At 35.0% G+C, this 20582-nt stretch overlaps 1 protein-coding gene across 4 annotated transcripts in view; it reads right to left on the minus strand.

Moving 5' to 3' along the window:
* Window positions 1-18517, minus strand: part of LOC144967309 (oxysterol-binding protein 1-like) — an 86443-nt gene extending 67926 nt beyond the window's left edge. For 2 of the 4 annotated variants that reach the window (XR_013644347.1, XM_078904384.1), the window contains exons 1-5: window positions 18260-18499; window positions 15850-16055; window positions 14461-14490; window positions 9760-10004; window positions 5587-5767 (exon numbers count right to left, since the gene is read on the minus strand). Coding sequence is in view for 1 of the 4 variants with exons in the window: in XM_078904384.1 (XP_078760510.1) it covers window positions 5587-5767; window positions 9760-10004; window positions 14461-14490; window positions 15850-16055; window positions 18260-18381 (784 nt within the window). In the remaining 3 variants the exon portion in view is untranslated. Of the gene's footprint in view, window positions 1-5586; window positions 5768-9759; window positions 10005-14460; window positions 14491-15849; window positions 16056-18259 lie in introns of all 4 variants that reach the window. The other 2 variants (XR_013644349.1, XR_013644348.1) reach the window with 2 other exon arrangements.
* Between the last annotated feature and the right edge of the window lie 2065 nt (window positions 18518-20582).

Here is a 20582-nt window from a genome sequence, read left to right on the forward strand (position 1 = left end):
GCTCTTGACCACCTGTATATGTTTTCTTTAAAAAAAAAAAAACATTACAAACTACTGTATTAACATGGGCAAAAAAAAAAAAGGGGGGGGGGGGGGGGGCATCCGGTGACAAAATGGCTCTTTAAACAGCAGCTTAATAGTTGGTGTAACTTTTTTTTTTTTTTTTGGATGAATAGTTTAGGCGGAATAATTCGGTCGCAATGAGAAAAAGACTTATTTGATAGCGGATAACGTCCTGTTTCTTGGACTTTTAGCCTCTTTAGGACTTCCAGCATTCACCTAGGGCAAAGTGAATTACATCGTGGTTGATATAGTATGTAGCTGCTATGAGGCTGAAGTAAGTAATCAACTTAGCTAAGTAGGATTTGTACTAACCAATTCAATTATTTCTCTTCGGTACATAGTGAAACGGACAAACAAGACCGGAAAGAGAAAAAAAAAAGGAGAAAGAGAGAGAGAGAGTGTGTGTGTGTGTGAGTGTGTGAGAGAGAGAGAGAGAGAGAGAGAGAAAGAGAGAGAGAGAGAGAGAGAGGAGAGAGAGAGAGAGAGAGAGAGAGAGATAATATATAATATAAATAATAATAATAATATAATAATAATAATATAATAAAATAATAATAATAATAATAATATAAGCTATATATATACCTCGATGTATCAGACATGTATGGCTATCATCATCACTGTCAGATCACGTTGTATCATAACACGATTTAATATTATAGATATATTAGATAGATAGATAGATAGATAGATAGATAGATAGATAGATAGATAGATAGATAGATAGATAGATAGATAGATAGATAGATAGATAGATAGATAGATAAGAAAGAGAAGGGAAAGAGGGAGATATAAGAGAGAGAGAGAGAGAGAGAGAGAGAGAGAGAGAGAGAGAGAGAGAGAGAGAGAGAGAGAGAGGGGGGGGGGCGGAGAGAAAGTGGGAATGGCTCTCTTGGGGATTGGCACTCCACACGAAGTACAATGTATAATTCGTTATGTGACGCATCCGCATGGGAGTATCAGCAGCAGCTGACAGATTACACAATAGTTCCTTAAAAAGAACACCATACGGCAAATACTGCTTCACGTTTGTGGAAGCTATCAAAACTGATCTGCATCTTCACCGACCTTCAATGTAACACCAAAGTTCTTCCAGAGTAGAGTAGCTTCGTTAGCCAGGTGGTTATGTCTAGTCTATGCCTCGTCCTAAATGGTAATGTTGCTGTTGGCTTGAGACCACTTGTAAAGCAGTTTGAGCATATTTAGCGGATAGTGCGCTATACAGTCACGGCATTAAGACATTTTTAATTTTTCCTCCCGGTAACTTGTGTATGTAGGATTGACTGATCACACATTATGGCATACCAAATTGAGGAATTGTGATTTCGCTTTCTTTTGATATTATCAATGTCTGGGTATTACGATCAGAATTGGATTCAATAGTCTGATGTCACGTCCGTCAAGCAACGAGCAGCGGTTCTAAACAAAGAAAATCGGTACTTTTTATTCTTCATCCTGGCAAGAACTTTTTCACATGTCATGTGATCAGAAAGTATAAAAGTCAAAACATGATCAGATTTATAATGTTTTTTTCCTCTGGATACACTTCTATGCTCGTCGGAGATGTACTTCATAAGGGCGTCCTCCATTGTCCCGATAGTTTTGAACCAGTTACTAAGTTACTCTGCGTCATTACGAGGGAAGTAACATCACCACGGTTGAAGCCTATTGGAAGACATGTCGCCCTTACAAAATAATGTAAATAGTAGCAATCATCGATGCACAAAAGAATTAGATGTGTGATGAATGCAAATGAAGGAAGCACCAAAGATTGATTTTTACCCCCGAGTCATGTTTTGTTGTCTTGTTTCATTCGTGACATTTATCGCTGTAAAAATGCAAAGCAGATTTTAAATTGTTGACTATGCTAAAGCTTATTTATTCCTCGTTCCTTTGATCTAACATTCAATAGTATAATACAAACTCTTGCCTATAAACAGACGCACTATAAAATTGAAGTTTCTTTTGATCGCAACTTTATCATAGCGCGAGTTTATCTATTATGAAGAATTACAACAACAACAAAAATAAACTAAGCCAGAGAAAAGTAACAAATGCTTTGTTATCAATATTACAAAAAAGCAATTCACATGTTTGTCATTTCAAATAATATCAAAGTCAATAGAATGTAATTATATACAAGTTGGAAATGGTAATACTTTTTTTTAAGAGGAGAGGAGGGAAAGTATTGAAATATGCGCCAAATCATAGTCAAGCGGGGAAAAACCTCTTGATATCCGGGTTTCCTCGCATATGTTCCCCTATTCTTTAAAGTGAATCCAAAAAATTAAGTACATAGCATTACTGAGGTATCGAATTTTGATTTGCTCGATATAAGGTGTGCTACAGTTGAAAAAATAAATGTTTTCCTATGTTGCTCCTTTAACCCTTCAATAGAAAATATTTAATTTTTAATCACATTTTCTCCACCAATTTACCTCATTCTTAGGCTGAACAATTCTAACCAGGAAAGCAGTAACAGCAATGTGATTCGAGATTCACTGATGCCAGAGTCGCAGTTAGGTTACTGTTTTCGTAGTAAGATATGCTGTCAGGCTAGAGTAAAATTGAACTTAACCACCAAAGGGTTTATAAAGCTGTCTTAGTTTTATGGGGAAATGCATCATTTTGCCACAATCATTCTTTTTAAAATTTGTTTTAAAGGTCCTGACCTGTTAACAACACTTTGATGGTAATAACAAAAATGAATATAACAGCTTCAAAAAAAGAACAAAATATTAAACAAGGAACGTTTCATACTCAAAACTCTTCTTTAGCCAACAACAAAAAACAATAAAAACATAAATACATAACTAAAAAAAACAACTAGACGACTAAATATTTCATAGGTCCTCTCAGTACGAAATATTTAATCGTCGATCTCGTTTTTAGTAATGTATTTGTTTTTATTGTTTGTCGTTGGCTGAAGAAGAATTTTGAACCCGAAACGTTCCATGTTTAGTATTTTGTTCTTTATTTTTAAGCCGTTATATTCATTTTTGTTTATTACTTTTTAGTCCTCAGCTTCTAGTAGCTTAGTATCACAACACTCAAGTACAGCGCCGAGAGGTGACCAGATCTCAACATTTTAAAATGTTATTTCCTCCGATCTACAAAGACCCCTTATCTGAAATATTTGCTTTTGGCAAAGTTTATTCCTATCAAAATGAACCACATTGCCAAAACAAACAGTCTGACTAAATATATTTCTATTAAATGTTGTTTAAATACCTGTAAGCATTTTCATTTTTTTAAAATCAATGTCTTGGTTCAATTCATTTCCAATCTCCTTATTTGTGAAATCCTTTAAAACTAACACTGTTTCATAATAGTCCACACAAGTATGAAAACAAAGTGCTCTGTCCCAATTCAATATCTGAAATCTCAACATACTCTAATCTCAACACACTCTGACTGATAAACTTTTGAGCAGTGATAAAGCTAGATCCGTAAGGAAAATAACCTTCTATTCTATTACAGCATTACTTGAAAAGATAATTCAGAAAACAAAACCAAGTTAATGTTGTTCTCTTGGATAAGAAAAAAAAAGTGTTTCTTCTGGTCAGATTAACATGGCACTATTCTTGGAAGGAGAAAACTGTCTATTACAACATTTCAACCCCAAATGTTTTGCAGTGATCAAATCATTGATCTTATCAATTTTCAATCAGATCTAATCTCTAGGATTCAAATGCCAATATATAGAGATATCTTTTCTTTTTTTTTTTTTTTTTTTTTTGCAACAAATGGAATTCGTTTACCATATATTGTATAAATAGTTTCTGCTCGTGTTTACCCTTTTCCCTTTTTTTTGCTCTCTGCCTCCTACTTCAATACCAACAATATGCCAAATGGATTGGCAAACCCTTGACCTGGTTATAACAAGTGGTCAAGTATGCATAAAAATTAAGTTGCCAACTGTGAATATTTTTGACAATATAGCTAAAACATTCATGTTATGACAAGTCAGAGCAAAGCAGAAAAAAAAATCAGTGCACACACACAGAGCGATACAAACATACAGATTAAAAAAAACACATCTCCACTTGCATAATCAGTCGTTTAAATAACAGCATCTAAAATCATATCAAAATTTTTAAAAATTAATATTTAAAAAAATATGACAGGGCTATCATTACTCAACAAAAAAAATGTATCGGACTAATGTGATTGTAGTTATCACATTTTTATCTTTATAGATTAGGCTTGTAAAAAGAAGAGAAAAGAAGAAGAAAATAATCATGAAACATTATTTCGTATTCCTGAGTGAGATCTAGAATGAGTAAAGCAAGAACTCTATTTAACACAAAGCTGTCTGATACTGAGGTAGAATCATGCAGGAAGAGGAAGATAAATAGATGATATCAAGAGGATGGAAGGTTTGATTACCAAACTGCAAACTAGTTATCAGAGCTGTAATATTCAAATTGTAGGTCAAGAATCCCCTGATAATAACACAATTCCTAGAAACGTAAGTGGAGCAGGCACTTATGTTGGTAACAACAAGATATGAAGTGAATAGAAAAGTGCCAGAAGACAATAGAGAATAAAAATTTTTTTTTTTTTCGCGGCGGTGGTGGGGTTTGAACCTGCGACCTTATTGGTACGACAACTCCGCCTGGCAGGTGAGAGCGTGGCTCTACCGTGTGAGCTATCCACGAACACAAAAATATTCGTTTCAAACTCAAAGTCATTACTAGATCCCTCTCTCACCCACTTCTTGAGACCACCGATTCGTTCGTACACCACCATCGCGAATAATTTTGACCAGCAGTTAAGCTTAATAGCCAATATTCTCAACACAAACATATAACATATATATATATGTTATATGTTTGTGTTGAGAATATTGGCTATTAAGCTTAACTGCTGGTCAAAATTATTCGCGATGGTGGTGTACGAACGAATCGGTGGTCTCAAGAAGTGGGTGAGAGAGGGATCTAGTAATGACTTTGAGTTTGAAACGAATATTTTTGTGTTCGTGGATAGCTCACACGGTAGAGCCACGCTCTCACCTGCCAGGCGGAGTTGTCGTACCAATAAGGTCGCAGGTTCAAACCCCACCACCGCCGCGAAAAAATTTTTATTCTCTATTGTCTTCTGGCACTTTTCTATTCACTTCATATCTTGTCAATTCCTAGAAACGTAACAATATTTCAGAAAGGATCGTCAACAGAGAGTAGAAATCCTTTTAAAAAATGGAGTAGAGCCTGGGGAACCTATCACAAAAAGCATTTTCTATCAGATCTAAAAGATCCAGCTTCTCATTTACTGATTAGTAGATAGAGGTCCAATGATAAATCTCTCTTCAACCAGGAAGTAAACAAAGTTCCTTTGTATGTGACGATATGCCATCTTCCAACTGAACTATCAATCAAATCAAAACACTCAAGAAGCTAGACAATAATAAGGTATACAGAAAAAAAAAAATAGAAAAATAAAAGAAAGAAAGAAAGAAAGAAAGAATAAAAGAAACAAACAAAAAGTTGAAAAGAAAGAAAGACCAATAAAAATAAAACTCACCAGTTCCTTTGATGGGTTGCCCGCTAATAGACATGCGTGCCTTCTTTTCCAAGGACACAACGTTTTTGGCAAGTTGTTCCACCATTTCTTCTAGCTTCTGCCTCTGTTCGTGTTCGTGGTGAATGGTGCGTTGCCATCGGCGGCCTTGAGTCTGGGACAACTCGTGGAACTCATTGCAAGCCTGGGGAAAATAATAACATGTTAAAATACTGTTTCATTTATGAATGAGAAGAAGTACATCTGGATTGAAAAAAAAAACAAAAAAACGAAGTAACGTCTGGATGGAGTGAATCATGCTATAAAAGGTCACTATAACAGACTTGCTAATTTGGCAGATTCATTGAAGGAGAATATGATTAATATTTTTTAAAATCATTTAACTTTTGCTTTTGCACGTTCCTTGCAGTGTTTTTACTAGTTTGATGTATTGAAACATATCATTTGAAAACGTCACACATTCTTGCCATTTTTGCATGATGAACCTTGTCCAAAATGAATTCAGGGCCATTTAGTTTATTTCGTCAATTGACCTTAGCTGTTTCATCGTGAACTGTTATTCACAAATTTTTGTTTAGGTTAAGACATCCTCAGTGGAGAGTCAAGTATTTTAGTAGTAGATTCCGGCAGTTATTTTCACATTATGACTGGGTGTTTTGGTTTGCTTTGGTTTTTTTTTCATTGCATTTAAAGCATGAATCACAAGTGTTTCCTCTTTACAATGTTGCATAACAGATTAATGTAGCATTTGTCCTAAATTTGTTACAAAAATACTAACAACAGTGGTTTGATCGATTAGCAAAAAACAAAAAAAGAGCTATTAATCAAAGAAATAAAAGGATAATCCTTATCCATGTTGATCTTTGCAGCCTGTGACAAATTATAACAATAGATAAGATTATCCTTTACAAAGCTTGACCTTCTAAGATTAACCAAGGGGAGTAAAGTAGCCTGTTATACTCAAATGCACCACAAATAATGTCTGGCCATGCTCATCTGAAGATGACCTTCATCAGGGTCTCCCATGGAAATGGAAATAAGGAACAAACTAGGTGTAACAATACCAAAATTCATCCATATGCCTATGCAATCTGGGACTGATTGCCATTAATTCTTATTTTTTTTAAATGAGCTTTTATACAGCGCAATATCCACTAAAAGTGCTCAAAGCACTTTACAAAGGGTCCCTGATCAACGACAACACGCAACATGTGAAATGAGACATGATGCCAGTTAGGTAACATTACAAATTTTTTTCTCCAACAGAGACATCACTGTTGACAGTCAGGTCTTCATTTTACACATGAGTATGTGAGTGAAGAGCCTTTCCCAAGGACTCAACTATGGACCAAGCAAGACTAAGACCAAAGACTGACCAATCTGAAAGCGAGTGTCAATGCGGCACATTAATTAAATAGCAATACATAGCCTGGATGAGCAGCAAATCCCATATAAAAGTTTGCATACATATATAATCCATGTAACTCATTGTGATAACATTTGGTACAAACAAAGAAGAGGATAGAAAAGAAAATTTCTATTTAATTGATACAGAGCACATTATGTTTCAATTGTGTGATTGTGTTACTTTCTTTACTTAAAAGTAAAATATTTGTATTATTTTGGCCAATTTCAAATGATAAATTACGTAATTTTGAAATCTAAAATAGTAGAAATTAACTTTTTTTATCAAATTTCTAAGAAATGCTTATGCGCTGTAGAAATGCTTTTTTGTTGTTGTCATTATTATTATTATTATTATTATTATTATTATTATTATTATTATTATTATTATTATTATTTTATTATTATTATTATTATTATTTAAGTATAAATGAGAATTTAAAGTTCATAATTTTCCATCAAATTTCGTTATTTTCGTAATCGGTCACGAAATTTGTCTAAAATTTGTAAAATTACGAAAAATTCGTAAGATTTGGGAGGTATATATATATATTCTAAACTAAAAAATATAACAGTACATAACAGAGAGATGATTTATAAAGAAAAAAATATCATCTGTCAAAACTATAACTATACATTTTACTGTTTCCATCCCCCACCGAGGATCCTGTCCAGAAAAGGACAAAACCAAGTAATCTCATTTCAAAACAAAGACAAAAAGCAAGTTGGAAAACAAATATAGGGGTATGGAAGGGTCAATAAGTGACCATTTTGTCCACTATGTAGGCCAAAGAACCCCAACCAGCACTCCAAAAAGAATAATATTACATAGCTGCCAACTTTTCAAATAGATCAATCGGGACACCCATATACACAACACCGTTATCACCTAAAACAGCAATATGTTTGGACAATTATGTAATAATAATCGTTATTGATGCCTGGAAAGCAAGAACTGCGATTCACTAACACCTCATACATAATGAGAACATTAAAAGACTGTATCAAAGTTAAAGTTCAATCATCCTATGACGAAAAAAAAAAAAAAAAGAATAAATTAGCTTTTTTTTTTCATTATGGAGATGTAAATTATAATGAACAAATTTATCAATCCAAGGAAAAGAAAGTAACGACAGTAGTGCCGCGCTGAAGACCGGTCTGGACCGCGGTCCGACGGTCTTTTAGCTGTGAACCGAAGACCGGTCCAAGAGGGGAAGATCGGCGGCGGTCCTCACTTCTTATCAGCTTTCAACTAGTGCGGGCGGTCCTTGCAAGGACCACGGTCCTACGGTCTCGCGCCATAGCCTACTACTTCCCCAGCGATTCGTTGCTTCGGTTGCCTATCTTCCACCAATCACCACCCATCCCACTTAATTAATCGCACCCACCCCCCTTTGCCATACACTAAACGACACAGACGACCATACAGGCAGACGACCACCAACCTCCACTTCGCAAACCGCCCTTTCGTGTGTGAGATGGGGGGAACAGGAGGCGCACGCCTTGGACGATTCCATTATACGGGGTAAATTTCAAAATTTACTACACCATAATGATCGCAATGACAATGATCTATGGTGAAGGCATGACCCCTCTTCTCTAATGGGTTATTGTTTGAAATGTATGTGACTACAAAAGATGTGTGTGTTTGTGTGTGTGTGTGTGTGTGTGTGTGTGTCGAACCTAGCAAGTAGCAAATCCGATTTTTTGTTTTCTTTTGTCCATCTCTTGTCACCACTCCTTTCTATCGCAGTGTTGTCATTTAAAATAATACAATAATATTAAAATTTCGTTTGGTGTTTTTACTAATCAAATAATATGAGTTTCATTAGTTTCTTCCTTCCAAAAAACCCAGTTATAACGTCTGAATTTTAAAAAAGTCCAATAGAATATTTGGGGACCCCGATAGCTCAGTTGATAGAGCACTCTCTTTATATACAAAGGGCCAGAGATCGATCCCGGGTGCAGTCGATTTTTTTCTGAATCCCTGTCTACTCAGCAATGAATGGGTAGCTGAGTTTGTTAGATCTGGCGAAAAGTCACCATCGACCCCTCTTATCACCTCATCCACCCCCTCTTATTATAACTTCACGTCTCTCTCTTACTCTTCAATGCTCGCTGCCCTCTAATGTTGTGGTGTGTGGGGGGGGGGGGGGAGGGGGGGGTAGGAGTTGCATGTGTGTATCAACGCCACGAACAACTCGATCAACGCCTTGGGCGATGCCATTATCTCCGTTAATGGGGATAAATTTCAAATTTTATTAAATTATCGAAGTAACAATGAAGTACAGTGAGCAAATAAAGAAGGCATCACCCCTCTTCTCTAATTAGGTTACAATTTGAAATGAGTGTGACTACTCCGTGTGTTTTACTCCTGTAGGCCACGGTTTTCATCATGTAGCGGTCTTTAACGGTTCAAGAATGAACGATCCCACGCTCTCAAAGGTCAAACCGGTTCGAATTTCCAACAGTCTCTCAGGAATGTTCAATGTCGAAAAGGACCGGTCCTTGCGGTCTTCATTTCCCAAGGACCGTAGGACCGTGGTCCTTAAGCTTGCCAAGGACCGCCCCGCACTAAACGACAGTATCCAAGTGAACAGTGACAGACAGTGGACAGCAAGAATGCTAGAGTAAAAGAATGGCAGAAAACTAATTTTAAACAAAGAGGGTTCAGTATTGAGGGGCCAAAATATATAAACATGCAGGTGCTGGTTAAAAATGCCATCCAATGAATTGATAAATCTGAAAAGTACAAATGCAAGGAATACTCACATTGATCATAGCAGTAGAAGTAATACGAAATAGAGTAGCTCTTTCCTGAACAGCCTTCATATAACTGGTGGCTTCCATGGCATTCGTGGTGCTCTCTAGTTCTGAAAGAGTTTTGGTCAAAGCCAGACCATGTTTAGCAATGAGATCATTGCACGTGTGCAGGTCTTCAAGCTTGGCATTGAGGGTGTGAAGCATCATGGTTAACTCAGCTTTATCAGGTTGTTGGATCTCTTCTTCATCACTTTCTGAATAAATGATAAACAAATTGGAACCATGAGTGGATAATACTACAAAGCATCACCCTGAACTGATAATTGTGCGGCTATGTGGCCATGTGGTATGACACTCGCTTTCAGATTGGAAGTACTGGGTTCGAGCCTCGCTCGGCGCATAGTTGAGTCCTCGGAAACGACTCTTTACTCACATTCTCTCACCGTACTCAGGAGTGAAATGAGTACCTGGCCGTTAACAGCATTGTCTGTCCGAAAAAAATTGCAATATCGCCTAACAGGTGACATGTCCCGTCCTACATGTTAAGTGTTGCTGTTGGCCAGTAACCCCTTGTAAAGTGCTTTGAGCACGTTTAGTGGATATTGCGCTATATAAAAGCTCAATAATTGATGATACAAAAAATGATGAAATGACATCAAGAAAGAATGACATCAATGGTCGGCAGATTAGACCTCTAAAGTCCCGAATTTCACTATTGGCGGCACAAACTCTGAAGTCTGCATACAAGCTTTGCACACCATTTTAATCTAATTTTGGGCGGGTCTGACCTCTGATGACATAAGAACTGATCCACCTAAATTAACTAAAACATAGTGTGCAAAGCTGGTATGTAGACTTCCGTTTTGACCCGCTGATGGTGAAAATCGAGACTTCAGAGGTTTGATCTGCTGACCATCGATAGGTTCCATGTTTAACTACTAACAACTTCCTTGAAAAAATATGCGTAACCCATTAGCAAGCAATCTGAAACTCACGAGCAGTATTTCTTGGAAGCTCATTCATGTCTATAAGGAAGCTTCCCACTATTTTTTCATGGAATAATCATTTAGAGTCTTATCATTCGTTTAAAGTATCTGAAACCATCAATTAGCAAGCATGATTTTGTGTGTTTTTAAGGGCTTTACGGAGCTTGTGACATATTTTGGTCATTTCAATGCCATTAAAAAGGAAGAAAATATGATCATCAAAAAAGTAAGAGGTTTACAACTAAAAGCAAGCAATAAAAAGTAAGAAAAGGGGAAGGGTTCAAATAGGGAACAGATGTAGATTCTAAGAGTGCACTTAGCTTTTAGAACACTTAGAAATCTAATCCAGACACAAGCACGGGTTCCAATTTTAGGAATAGATTCAAATGTTTACAAACCATTTTATATTTAAAACAAAAAATGAAACAGCACGTAACAGAGAGATGGGAGAAGTACACAAGCATTGAAAAGAAAACGTTTTTTTTTTTAAAGTTTCTCTTTGCATATAGTACACATGCACAGCAGAGCCTAACATCCTAAAGACTGCACAGTAGTAGCTTATTTCATTTTTTTTGCAAACAGATATTTAAAGACTAACAACAGGACACCAATACCATATAGCCATAAATACAAGACGCATGCCTGAAGTGAAAGAATTGAAACAAAGGCAGAGGCGTATAGAACTCGAAACAAAATTAAAATGATAGAAAATTAAAGCAGTGAAATTTAGCATAATGTTGTAAAAGAGAGTTGTGAATTGTGGAATTGATAAGATATTTTTTGTTATTGTCTGGAGTACTTCTGCGTGATAACAAAAAAAAAAAAAATCATTGCCACCCACAAAGAAAGGCAATGTACTCTTTTCATGAATCTGAGATTTTTTAATTTTTTTTTTAAAGGATTTGTTTGACATCCCTTGGAACTCAGTAATCATGAAATTGGCAAGTAGAAAACACTTTATGTGCTGAAGTTACAAGACGGACATGGGTAGGAATAGTTTATTTTAAACACAACATTTGAATCATCTTTTGGCGAATATATCACTTTACTTGGAAATGGCAGAATTTGTATATAGGAAGGTGGGCTGGAAAGTTTTGCAGTTTTCCTTATACTTATAATATGTATATTTATACATATACTTCAATTAAGGAATTATAATAAATATTGTTAGTGGGTTCATTCAACATCTTTAGCTCTTTCTGTTTGTAACTCAACAAAAATCAGTAACTTCTGTTGCTTTGTTAAGTTTTTTTGTTTAATAATAGACCATTGGACATAAAGATATTGCCATTCCAAAATTTGAGAGTCATAATTGAAAACGATTTTCACCTGAATCAGATTAAACACTTCTATGATGAGGAAAATAGGGTTATTTGATTTAAACTACCCACTATAAAGAAAACAATCTAACACTTGTGTAATTTTCCTTCTTCAAGAATATGCATATCTGTAATCAAGAGCCCTATAAAATCTAACAAGGTAACCAAAGAGTGCTTTTTTCAAGACTGCAAGTGATGAAACTCCTCAAAATAAAGAACGCTAGATTGTACTTTCAAAATACTAGTAAAAACAAACAAACAGATGAATGAATAAATAAGCACAAGAACATATGATTAGGCCAGATGCACTGGTGGACAAAGTGTGAGGATAGACAAACGATTTGAAAAGGATTTTGTATTAAACAAAAACACTTTCTGATTGGGTTTAACATAGTGAACTGTAATATCGTCGTTGTATCACATACAACATGCAATAACTTGTTTAACAAAGTTACATTTACATAAAAATAATAAACAAGCAATCTCATTCAAACGAATGCACACTGCTTATGCCCTGTACATATTCATTGAATTCATAAGAACAATAGTATACATTAAGTAAACTTTCATTTAAACTGAGCTCTTTAAATGATCTGGAATCTTTCCGCTCTCCAGGGAAATTCTAGATCAGATTTCGTAACATACAGAAAAAAGACAATTTTGTGAGATAAAGATTCTTTTCTTATTTACATGCAAACCTTAAAACTCAATCGAGACCAGTGCATCCAACGACGATCTAGTTTAAGAAGCCCTAGTATTATTATCATCATCATATTATTAATAATAAGTATTACAATTATAATTATTATTTAATATTATCATCATCATATCACTACTGCTTATGGTAAGTGCTTGAGATAGGATATGTGGAATACTGCTCATCAAGAGGGCTGGGATGGAATCATAAAAGCTTTCACTTGCTACATTACATTCAGAACCAAAGATTTTTGACAATGATATATAACTGTTTACACCTTAATATATATATAAATTTTTTTAATTGAAGAATTTATCCGGCTGTATTCTCTTTAACCACAAATTATCCACTACAGTCATAGTCGTTCTACACAAATCTTCGAGGTTAGAATAAGAATGCAAATTATTGACAACCTTAATTTTATGAAACATGGTTTTCTTCTTTAATGATTTAACTTAAGTATAAAAGAATTTTGAATGAATTTCCAGTGAAACGCTGTAATTTAAAAGATTAAAACTAGATATTTTGGTTCTGATAGGGGTTGACATTTGTTGACCCAAAAATCTCAATCTGTCCTTGAGTCATTATCTTTAATAACTTTCATTGTCAATTTTGTTACCCATTAAACACCCCTGCTTCTGGGCTGAACTGGTTTCAACTCTCATGTGGTAAGCTTGGCTTGTATCAGTCTATGACTATATTCTGATCTACTTATCTCAATAAAACTGAAAATAATCATAATTATATCTTACAACTGTATTTCACTGGAAAGATCTAAAAGGCTTTTGTGGTCTTGTGGTATGACACTCATCTTCTGACTTGTAGGTTGCTGGTTCGAGTCCTGCTGTGAGTCGACACAAAGTTGAATCCTTGAATAATCTCTCAAAATACCCGGGTTTAAAATGAGTACTAAGCCAGAAACAGCATTGTCTCTGTCAAAAAAACATTTGTATTTGCACCTTACAGGTGTTATGTATCACCCTACATGTTCTGTGTTGCTGCCTGCTTTGGAACTATTGTCTAGCACTTTGAGTACATATCACTATATTGCTCATATTGTTTTCTTTTTCATAAATTTACCAGATGAAGTGCCAATCATGTAAATTCTGTACATCCTGTTTTATTTTTTTATTTTTTTTTTTTAAAGCAAGTAAAATTGCCAAACACATGCATTCCAATTTTTAAGCTTGAAAATCCTAATCAAAATAAATGGAAGAAAAAAAATTATTATTATTATAAATATAGGGATACCAATTTTTATGTATGGAATAACTTAAGAAATAAAATATTTATATAAAACAACTGTCATGTAATTGATATAACGATACACCTTTTTATTATTTCTTGTGGTTTAACTCAAATAAAGGAGCTTGTTTTGGGAGGGGGGGGGGGTTGTTTTTTTGTTTGCCGCAGCATTATGTGGAATATATCATTTAGGATCTGAGCAGTGACCTTTATAAAGCACTTTGAGATCTGCCCATAAATCCAGAAATGTAAAAAGACAATATCATTGTCACATTCATAAACATCATCTTTTTCGTCCTGATCATTATTCTTATTGTAACCTTATTACCAATGTTCTAATTATGGAGTGGTAACTAATTGCAATCATTAATTCCGTAGAAGGGAATAGTTCTATATATTGTACTGGTGTAAAGAAACTTGGAAAGCATACAGGGGTATATAAGGCAAAAGGTTTAACTATTACCTTCCTCTAGATCAGAATTAATGACGACAACTAAATAGAATCAGAAAAAAATATATTTTAAGTAATAATACAGAACCAAAACTATAGGAAACATTTTCAAATATTAATATCGTCTTTTTTTGTGTGTGTGTTTGCATGCTTATAAAATTGTGGGTTGATAAATAAGGAAGTTTGTTTTCTTTTCTTTTTTTCATGTGTTAGTATTTCTTTTATCTCATTCTATCCCACTATTTCTCTTCTAATTTCCCCATATTTTTCTAAGCCTGTTAGTATTACAGGCCTGTTCAATCTATTTAAAAACAAAAACAGCTAGATTCTGATACTAGTCTCCTAAAATGATTTGACAAGCACAGGGAAAACATTTTGATTTTTTTTAATGCGATACAAAGTTTTCCAACACAGTATTACTTAGAAAGCAAGAAAATAAGGCATACAGACTGAGCACACATAAATGGGAACAGTTTCATAGTATTAGTAGGAGTTGGTGAAAAAGGTTCTGGTGTTTGGTACCGAGGGCAAGCTTTTTAAGAGCAATATTAACCTAACTGTACATTCCCCTAGTGGACAGTCACGAAAATATTTGTTAATGCACTTATAATAATAAGCAATCAATACTGCCAATGCTAGTAATAAACCTCTACATTCTACACAGTTGTTTCTGGTTTCGGTGATGAATAATTATATCAATGTAAATTCAAAATGTATATTTCTTTAGTCTTAATTATTTCTTTGCTATGTTTTTAATTACCATCAACTCATTTTAAATGGACACGTTTAAGGGAAAAACAAAATAAGAAAGAAAATCTTGGAACAACAAACAATCAAAATTGAAAAAAAAAAAAAGACATTTGTTTGGGTAAATGTTTGGAAAGAGCTAAAGCAAAAGGAATGTTAAAAAATCACTATCTATGGTGTCCTGGATAAGTATCAGTCGTTGAAAAGTCAAGAGACATATAGAAGTCAATCTATATCTTGGTAATTTTAGGTCAACACTATAAGACAATAGCCAACCAAAGCGGAGTCCCAGAGGAGAACTGAATCTTAGAGAAAAGACTCAGAAAAACAAATTTTAAAAGCAAATTCTGAGCCTTTACTGGGCCAAAGAGATATAAAGCTGTTGAAAAAAAAAAGAATTATTTTTAAAAACCTATTAAAAAAAACAAAAATCAAATACATGTTTATATTTTAAAGATTTTCAGGGCAAATCTACTTCTATACAAGTTCAGCTATGAAAGCAACTTCAAAACATTTTTGATAAAATATTAATGAAAAAAGGTTACATAACCCCCTCCCCCACACACATACATACACATTTAGCAGGAGGTGATATAAGACTCTGGAATATAACAAATCTATAAATCTTTAATAAGCAATATATGAAACACGAACCTGCATCTAACATTTTCTTAGCATCTGATTTGGCAAGTTCTAATGCCATTATCCACTTCTGCCTTTCCACTTCAGATGCCGCCTTCAAGTGAAAAGTCTGTGCACCACCATTGGTGATGACAATGGTAGTTGAATCCTCTGTGTGAATGACTGCATTTGCCAGGTTGATTGTCCCACGACAGGTATGGGCCATTTCTGCTTGATTCCTGTAATACAAAAATATAGGTAAGTAGATGATAAAAAATGAATATTACCATTTTGAGACAAACCAAATATTATAATGAGCAGGGATACCCTTTGCTAAAATTTTTTTAAAGCCTGACATTTTTCTTCGTCAGGACCATACTACAGCTAACTCCGCTTCATCGCACATCAGTTAATAGCACATTCTGCTAATAAGCTACACATCCCCCCCCCCCCCCAAAAAAAATGATTTTTTTCTGTATAATTTCTCCGCTTAATTGCACACCTTCCCTGCTTAATCGCTACACCTTGATTGGAGAAAAATATCTTTAAAAACACACCAAAAAAAGTAAGGGAAATCTGTTTCCCACTGAATAATTTTCGCACATCACACATGAAAAGCTTCCCCGTCAATTCTATTCCACTGTCCCTCTGACCCTGACTATGTCAGACGCACAATGCTTGTTGACTGACAAACATCAGTGGTGAACTGACATCTCAAAAGCTACTGGACTCCGTTCAGCCACAAAAAAGACAACGCCTGGATAATGAAAATGATAAGTCATCGGAATTGACATACCATCCCTGACAAACACTGAAATATTTGACATTGTGGACAAACTACGCAGCTTCATCCAAGAAGAATGCTTGGCAGATGATCTACCAACATTGGCAAGATGGGAGACCAGGGCTTATAAACAGCTTGTTGAGAAGAGAAAGCAATCAACACTTCATGACTATTATTCCTACAAACAATAATGTCATATTTTGTTGTCGATAAAACATGGAAAAGAGAAAAGAAAAAGGAAAGAAAAACCTTCTAATAATGAGGCCATGTCTTGAACATTACAGTCCCAATCCTGGAGAAAACTCAGAGGGAAAGGTCCTAAATGAATAGCACATGCCATGAAAGCTGGAGCTTAGACTTAGATGCTACCTTTAGCTTCTCCGCTTAATCGCACACTGCAGATACTAAATTGGCTTGATGAAATGGCCTGCTTTTGTTTTATTCAGCAGTCAGTAAAACGGAATTCTTGTAATGATTCTAAATTTATCACAACGGTTCCCGTCAATGGTGGCTTTGATGAAGAAGGAATGTAAGTAACACAAGACATTGTTAGTCACATATTTTTCAATGTTTTTCAATTCGTGAGCTTGCTCATTTCATTCCTGTCTATCCTTTGTAAAATGCTTTGTGCACGTTTGGTGGATATGCTATATAAAAGGTCAATTTTTTTTTTTGTTTGACTCATAACAAATTAAGAATTCTGAAAGTCTTGGTGAGATTTCTATATCAGTATCATTATAACTAAGATGGTCAACTGACAAAGCAATAAGACACAAAGAGAAATTTATTGTATTATCGCTATCTTTCTAATTTTGCATCAAACGCTCCAGGTTTGGGATTTACTGTTACAATGGAGATTAGGAAATTAATGTCTAAAACATGTTCATTTTATATGGCCATATTACAATCACAAATCTGAGAATAAATGCAATGTCTCTCTTTCAGATTGAATAGTCTTTGCTGACCTGTAGGTACCCCCCCCCCCCCCCCCCCCCACATTTGATTCATCCAACAGTTGAGATTTTTATTGCGCATAGTATCAAATTCAAAGCCAGAAAATCTTCAACTTCAAGTTTGGCCAGACTAAAAAGAAACAAAAATGTATTGCCACTTTTGCTCAGTATAGACTAGACGCAGTTTGTCTACCTCCACGTGTGGTATCCCAAAACTCAAAAAAAAATTGATTAAAAATTAACCTCACCCCAATCAGAACAAAACCAAAACAAAACGTCACCCACAGCCGCCCACTGTCACTGTGTAAGATCTTGGGATAAAAATCAAACACGGCCCCTTAAAACAACAATAAACAAGAGTTTGCTTTTTTCTCTATTCTGTGCAAGTGCATTAGGTATCAGCATCAGATTTACACTTTCCATTTTCAATTCAATAACAACACATCACTATCACAAACAACTGACAACAGTTGTGTGAGTGACAACAACAGACCTGCCTGTTACTGTTAGAACGATAACAATAACATCGAAGTCGAAAGAGTGAGGGCCATTCTTTATTTGAGAAACCGCAATATAGACAACAAACTGACATAACATAAATCGTCATATGCCGGTAATAATAAATATACGATTGATTGTCTAGTTGAAGTGTGTCAGTGTGTGTGTGTCTGTGTTGTTAGTGTTAGTGATCAAGATTGTTTTTCACCTGTAGTAAGAGAGGAGTCCATGTTGAAGCACGAACCATCTTCTCTGATACCCTTTCAGGTAATTCGTCCATTTGTACAACCATCCCTTGAAATTCGACTGGTGATGTTTTGCCTCCGCCATGAGTTTTATTTAAATAATGACATCAGCCGTCCTAATTTATGCATTTGGCGATCGGGACAATCTTGTATTTTGGGTGAACTCAAGATCAGCAGACGGAAAATGGCAGCGACGTCACATAAAAAACTGTATTACTTCCGGAAATAGTAAAAACAACGCTGATTATATCTCCGTTGTGGAAAATTCACGACTCAAAAGCTGTAATTACGACCTTATTAAAAATAAAAACAATTTAAAAAATAATTAAAATTTTTAAATACAACTGTAACGCCTTTTAATTTGAAATCCAAAAGCAAATATATTGTATCTATTTGGATAAAATGACAACTGTTATCTGACTAGATGATATCTAGATTAAACACCATGAATTATGTTCGATGATTTAAATTCTATGCAATATCAGACAAATACCTCTAATAAATCGAACAGTCCATACCTGGAATACATATTATAACGCTGAAGCCTAAAAATGAATGTTCTTTTAATCGGTTTAAATTTATTATTGATGAAGCGTTGAAGAATGATATACTCTTTTGACTGAAGAGATGATGAATATAATATGTTCTTTTGTCGCATATTTGTTCCATCAGATAAGAAAATATTTTATCTAATTAGGAAAATCGATTCATTCATTCATTCCTTCTTCTTCTTCTTCTTCTTCTTCTTCTTCTTCTTCTTCTTCTTCTTCTTCTTCTTCTCCTTCTCCTTCTCCTTCTCCTCCTCCTCCTCCTCCTCCTCCTCCTCCTCCTCCTCCTCCTCCTCCTCCTCCTCCGTCTTCTTCTTCTTCTTCTTCTTCTTCTCCTCCTCCTCCTCCTCCTCCTCCTCCTCCTCCTCCTCCTTCTTCTTCTTCTTCTTCTTCTTCTTCTTCTTCTTCTGGAAACCTCCAATATTGTCGAGGATCACTCCACAGTTTGTAGGGTATTACATTGTAAACATGTTAAAACTCTGCACATTATACTAATAAAAAGTACATAGACGTCATTCAACGTATTAAAATAATGACCAAAACAAGAAGCATTCATGATAGTACAATTTGTTAGTAAATAAATTTCTAAAAGTATTAATCAAAGAGTCTAACCTGTTCATTTATTTATGCCAACTATTATTACATTAGTATTACACTGATTATTGACTTTTTATCATTGTTACATCTCCTTATTTCTTGTTAATATCAAAGGCATTTAAATGATTTGCCCCTATGATAGGATAAGATTATATACGTGTGTGTATTTGTGTGTGTGTGTGTGTGTGTGTGTGTGTGATTTCAGTACCATATCATATCATAATGGTAATGTTATCATATTAAACGTGAAAGAACAATAAGAGTAAATCATATTATATCAGACAAACAAACACCCACGAAAATATAAATGTAATAGTGCACAGCGCTATGTTATAGTTGAGAACCGTGAGTGAAAAACTTGGCCTGTCAGAAAGATGTAGCGTTTGACTAAGAAGCTCACAATATTGCCATCCGGAAGTATAACGGACCAACACACAAACCTATGTGTAACCATGAACTTTTATAGTCTCGATAATACAGTTAAGTGAGAATTACTCATAAACGTGGATGGAAAAAAAAAAGCAAAAAGAAAAAAGAAAAAAAAAAAAAAGCCCAATAACAAAGACCCGAGTGACGTCAACTTCAATCTATCTATATCGACGTGCCTTATTTATTATTTGCTGGTCTGATGATCCTATTGTTATGAGATAATGGGAGAGATCTATATTACCTTTCCGTATGCTCGAGGTCATTGGTCACATTGCAAAGTGTGCTCAAAATGACCTACATAGTGAAAAGTGTTTACAGTTTGAGAAATCTACAATGCTACAATTGGTCATTTTGCTCAGCATGACTCATGGGTATGTTTACAACTTTCATAAACAAAGCAGCGTGTTTAGATGCATTTAGTAATATTCAATCGTTGTACAGCAACAAATCATGTGATCGATGACTTGGTTGGACGAAAACATGAATATAGATCGCTCCCACTGTGGCAATGACAGATAATAAATGGGTAATGGAAATAATAGACTCTCAAACAAACGCAAAATACTGTCCATTACAACAATGTTAAAATTTTAATAAGCCCACGATTACGTTCGGCTACCAGGCCTGTTAATGCGTGCACTTAGGTTTATATCTATTGTCTGCCACTAAAAGCAGCGCCGACTGGTTTCAGATAGTACAATATTATTGACAC

The sequence above is a fragment of the Berghia stephanieae genome, chromosome 3, assembly GCF_034508935.2.
Source record: "Berghia stephanieae isolate SIO BIC M18660-M18661 chromosome 3, UCSD_Bste_1.3, whole genome shotgun sequence".
Lineage (NCBI taxonomy): Eukaryota > Metazoa > Mollusca > Gastropoda > Nudibranchia > Aeolidiidae > Berghia > Berghia stephanieae.